General features: G+C 46.6%; 1 protein-coding gene across 1 annotated transcript in view; it reads right to left on the bottom strand.

The window, feature by feature from the left end:
• Window positions 1-206, bottom strand: part of LOC146199183 (protein obstructor-E-like) — a 999-nt gene extending 793 nt beyond the window's left edge. The window contains exon 1 of the mRNA XM_084592732.1: window positions 1-206. This exon is cut by the window's left edge and continues 793 nt beyond it. Coding sequence (XP_084448858.1) covers window positions 1-204 — 204 coding nt within the window. The 5' untranslated portion in view covers window positions 205-206.
• Between the last annotated feature and the right edge of the window lie 5569 nt (window positions 207-5775).

Here is a 5775-nt window from a genome sequence, read left to right as displayed (position 1 = left end):
CCCTTGGAAGCACACGAAGAATCGCGCGCAGCTTTCCCGGTCCCCGAAGGTCTGGCCGTTGGAACAGGACGATGGTCGCCGCGTTGGCATCGGCATAACTGCTGGGGTGGCTGGCGACGTTGACGTTGCTGTTGGCTTTGGCGTTGGCGTGGTGCTTCTGGGGTAGTTCGGGAGCACAGGGTCGGATAGGATGAAGTCCTCCATGGGCCTTGTGGGAGGGGGCTCCGTTTCTGTAAGTAGAAATTTCCACAGAGATATCACGTGCTTTGTTCAGACCTGTACAAGGTCCATGCCCTAATCGACAGACAATAGACTTTTAATGTGGACATTGTGGCCAGACTGCAACAACGTGGAAAAAGAAAATTAAAGGACGAGAGGGAAAAGGGTTTGCTTGTTTGTTTGTTTGTGGAGTTTAACGTCCGAAAGCAACTCTGGCTATGAGAGACGCCGTAGTGGAGGGCTCCGGAAATTTCGACCACCTGGGGCTCTTTAACGAACGCATTGCTTTTCGCCTCCACCGAAAGGCGGCCACCGAGGCCGGGATTCGATCCTGCGTCCTTGGGAACAGTAGTAGAGCGCCGTAACCACTGCGCCACCCCGGCGGGGTGGAGAAGGGTACGAAAGAATGTTTGACTACCTCTGGCGTCATAGAAAACTAGTTTGATGATTTGGGTATACAGCTCTACCACACTCTGTGTCTATTTTCGAGCTATAATTTGTGACACCTGAGCTGTGAAGTTTTGTGCGAGTGTGATTACAAAGAAATCCACAAGGAGGCCCATCTAGAAGACGCGGCCTTCACTTAGCGAATTGCTGTGTTGCGAAAAAGCCAGCTTATCAGGATGTGGCAAAAAATAATGCCAGCGGAGTTGTAATTGCGAACCAAGTATACATGCTGAAATGTAAGAGCAAAAGAAGGTACACGGAAGGAGACAGTGTCAAACACTGTCAATAACAAAGAATGCGACATTCACAGTATTTCATAAATCACTTAAAATAATTACGAACAGGTTGTTAATTCAAGCAATATTTCTGGATAAGCGTACGTGATCACGAGAGCAACATATGCCACGTGTTCCCGGAGTGAATCTTTATTCGTCGATGATGCGCCGTCCACCACCGCACCAAACTCAGTGACGTCACTGACGTGGCCAATGGATCTTGTATGTATTAGGGTCAGTGAGGCAGATAGTGCGCACGCCTTCGTTCTCCAAAAACCAAACATCTAAAGACGTCGAACATTGCCAACTATGTTTCATCCTCTCAATGCCAAAAATTCGCGTTAAAGGCGCTATCACGTCTACACTCAAGGCGGAGCTTAAGCGTCCTCCTATACTTTTGTTTTTAGCGGACATCTTCGAACCGCTGTTTAGTCATTTTCTGGTTATATCTTCCCTTATTCAGATGTCTCTCTCTGTGTGCATGCTCTTTTGTAAATTGGCAAATCTGGAAAGTGAGATATGGTATGGGTGCATGTTGAGCAGCAGTGCTCGCTTTGGGCATCTCAGAATAATGCAGTCTATCATATTATGCATGAAGACATCCCGAATGCCACGGCTAAAGCGATCCAATGAACTGCATACATGTAGTTTTTGGAAGTAGAAATCCCTTACAACATGGATAAAACTTCCAGTGACTGATCATTCATGGCTTGAGTCTTACAAACAGCGCAAGGAGTCCCGTCTTCTTTCTCTCTGTCAATATATATATATAAAGAGAGAGAGAGAGAGAGAGAGAGAGAGAGAGAGAGAGAGAGAGAGAGAGAGAGTTTTTATGTGAGTGCTCCTCAGCTCGTGGAGCATATATGCATGCGCTCCTCAGCGTGTTTCATGCTTTACAGCAAATTTTGCAGTAACGCAATTTAGAACCCCTATTCGGTCGAACTCCTGACGTTCCTGGGACTACGCGGCGTGGAGTGGCGTTTTAGACTTCTCTCCGGGCTGCAACTCCCGCGTTCATCGTGTGCTGGCGAACGATTTTCAAGGCCTCGCAAGGTCGAACTAGGACTTGCCGGTTTGGCGGCGATTTAGCTACACTGGTATGATCAACCATAGTGGTACAGTAATATGTCCACCAAGGACCAGTCATTATGACCTTTGACCTTGACATTGTGTGAAGGGAAATACTGCAGGCAAGGTGTTAGTTTTCGTACTGTAGTATAATAGGAACAAACGAGGCGGTGGCATGCAGAGCTTCCGCTTGTAACACCAGCTAGGCTTAACCATATGACCCCCGCCATTTTTTTTTTATTCGCACTCTATAAAGGCCATTTTCGGGCATTACGTTAGGCGGGAGCTGAATGAGTACACAGAAATCAATATTTTACACAAAACATAAAATAACAAATGCAAAATCACATGCAAGTAAACTGAATATAGAAAATAATGTAATTAATAGCAGCAACTTGATTTCGTTCAATTTGTGGTTAGGCATGCTTCTTGAACGACCAATGCGCGCATGGAAGTCTAACTTGAAGCGATAATGAGCGAACGTGCATGCACTGAATCCCTACCCTGACGCGCAAAACCAACATTAGCTGGCTATATGATCCTGGTTTGGAGCCGTCTTTGGCTTCAAACCGGTGGTTTTCTAAATCCCGCCATACTACAAGAAATGGACCCGACATTCACGGGTAGGTGCAAATTCTGCGGGTAGTATGCTGACCTATACCACGTGGTGTGGGCCTGCCAGCAAAATACAAAATAACAGCAATAAAACAACGCACTAGGGAGGGCTGGGAGGCTGCCCTGTCCAGCTCGCACCTGGAGGCCCGGGGTGCCCTGGTCCAGAGAGCCCGGGCAGCGGCGGCGGCCAATGGCGTCCCGGAATAGGGTCTGCCACTCAGCTCCACAACGAAACACACCTCCCTTCCAAAATCATGTTATCGTAAATCAATGTTTTTTCCTCCTCCTCCTGGCTATGATCCTCAATCTCCTCCAGCAGCTGACTGATTCCTGTACGAGAGGTCAGCCGGACATGGGACACTTGCATGAAATTCAAGCGTCGCGTTGGCCGGGGGTATGAAGCGCACGTGTACACGCGTAACGGCGCGAAACACTGTTAATGAAAACCATTATAACGGTACAAATCTGCACTTACCAGCAATGCTGAGCGCGGCGACTCTGGGGCACGCCACGCGCATCACGAAGACCAACAGGGGAAGCAGCCAGCTCATCTCCTCGACCTGCTTTGTCGCTCGAGAGCGCAGCAGTACGAGGAGAAGACCGAATGTATTCCTGTGAAAAAAAAAGTTAACACAAGAGCGCGTGTCACTGTATTGAGCCCTGACATATCACACAGGGAATATTTGTTTCCGACAACACACGCTGATCTAAAACCTCCAAGAACTACTACAGCGGTTCCTAATACACACAACGGAAGAGATTCTTCCACTGAGCGGGTTGCACGTGCTGTGACGGCAAGCGTAAGCGATCCAGTTTGTCAGCGTCTTCCCTGGGTGTGTGTGGCACTACACAATCACCAGGAGGTTGCCTGGAGTCTTATCTTGAAACAAAAACGCGGCGTTAAATTTGATCGAAACCTGTTTCGTCATTCGGAAAAAAGTGGAAGCGATAAGGACGGCACGCACACAGTCACTGTGCTCCACTCGATGCATCATACTGTGTACGAATAGGAAGTGGGAAGTCTCAACAGATCCACTGTTTGTATCTGCTTTTTACCGAATTGTATATATTACGAACTGACGGAAAATTGTTTTTACCCGATGTGTAGTTTATAGTTTACAAGAAGTTAAATAACTTTGCAACTGAACGGAGTACCGGAGAAAGCGTGTAAAATCGCATTAGAAAAATGTAAGAAAATAAATTCTTTTTCTTATCAAGAACTTGGTGAATAATTCTCTCCAAAGAATGCGAAAATAAATAAATAAATAAATAAATAAATAAATAAATAAATAAATAGGTAAATATATACTGATAATGAAATCGAAACTTTAAATGGTGTGGAACACGTACACTACAAAAAAAAAAAAAAATCGAGTTGAAGCTTATACCTTTTCAGTCCACTTCCCATGAACAGGGCGCAGACAACGCCGATGTTGGCCTCGTCGTCCACACTTTCTTTTTGTTTTCAGGAGCCCCGTCAACCTCTTCTCATTATGCGGTGCACAGGCCAAAGTGACGGCATATCCCAGCAAAGCGGTACCGAAATTAGCGCTCTATATAGAAGCTGACCTTGCGGATCGGGTTCAGACTGATAGAGAATACGTATCCGCTATACTCGCTGCACCTGGCTATAACTGGCAACACCATGTCGTCCGCGCTGAGTAGCCGGGCTTCGTCGATCTCAGCGCGCGGGACTCGGGACGCGACGGGTCCGTTTTCTCCAGCCAACTCGCCCGACACATTTACGACGCTCGCGAACTTGAACCCGGAAGAGCGAGTCGCGATGCCGCGGCGGAGTGGCCGCTGAGATTGCCAACAAGAAGGGAAGCTCTTTTTCTTTGTACATGAACGATTGCGCGACCAACTAAAGCGGTGGTGGGTAGGGTAGTGAGTGACAGCGTCGACGGGTCGACCGGTTGCCGCCTGAAGATAGGGGTAGTGCCTTGTTTCCGACAAGCCCGAAAATGATGGGCTTGCAATCTCATACACGTCGTGTCACTGGCCACAAGAGGTTAACGTGAGACGACCGGTTATCCGTACTTAGCACAGACAAATTCTGTAATAAAGATATAATGACGTCTGCCCGGTGCAATATTCTACTGACTGCACTTTTTAATGTATAAAAAAAAATGCATTTCGAAACTTGCACACCATGTTTTAAACATGGAATACTTTTAGCGTCCGTTCTCGGTAAGTTAACATGAACACTATCCGGAAACTGCGTCGAACCCGACGCAGGAGACGAGTTAAGCTTTACGATAAAATAGTCACGTGATTCTAACTAATAGGCGACGCAACTGAGCTGCAGCTTCTTTTCTTGATGTTCAGAGGCTTAGATCAGTCGGCCGTCGCTCCAGCATCTCGTGCTGCATGTACCCTCAAACTAGCGCTTTCTTATGCTATTTGTTTGAAGTGGTCGATTTCGTCATCGTTTAAGCGATCGATACCGGAAGCTCCTCAAACCTCGGAAGCACCCCGGAAGAACATACTCAGGTCGAAGAACAAAGGCGTCCCAAAGCAGGGACACGCATACACAGGAACCACATACATAGTTCCAGAGTGCGGAGTGCGAATAACAGCTAGCTTGCCTTTCGAAAAAAAAAAAAAAAAAGTGCCATACACACCTTCCATGCTTAAAATTTCAAGCTAACATCTCTCGGAGAGTATGTATGCACAATTTTCCGTTAATTTTTGAGTCCGCGCTTTGCGGTGCACATTAGCTTGCAATAGCCCGAGTTCACATCGAAGCCCACACACGTCTGGTTATAAGTGTATCTCTCGAGTCATTGCATTTTCTCACGCCTATGAAAAGAAAAAAGAACGGAATAAATAACAAAATTAACGGATTCAGAAACAATACTAAACCTCATTCGAAATATATTTCTTTCCATGCTGCGGTGATAAGCCAGTAATGAACTAATCAACAAGATATATACAGGGAGCGACGGTCGTCGACTCTTTCTGACTGACGTTTATTTTTTTTTTTTCCTGCACATTTCCATTCGGTCCGCTTAAAGCATAAAAATTTCAAAGAGCTGGGATTTTTTTCGCATTCGGAATTAGCGATGGAAGTAACGCACACGTACAATTTCCTCGCTTGGCAAGTGGAACGAGGCCGTTCGAGGCGCCTTCATGTGCGAATAGCTTTGTC

Source organism: Amblyomma maculatum, chromosome 2 (assembly GCF_055883805.1).
Source record: "Amblyomma maculatum isolate TAMU_Amacu chromosome 2, ASM5588380v1, whole genome shotgun sequence".
NCBI classification, from domain to species: domain Eukaryota; kingdom Metazoa; phylum Arthropoda; class Arachnida; order Ixodida; family Ixodidae; genus Amblyomma; species Amblyomma maculatum.
The sequence above is the reverse complement of the archived record's forward strand: the minus strand, read 5'-3'. Positions and strand labels throughout refer to the sequence as shown.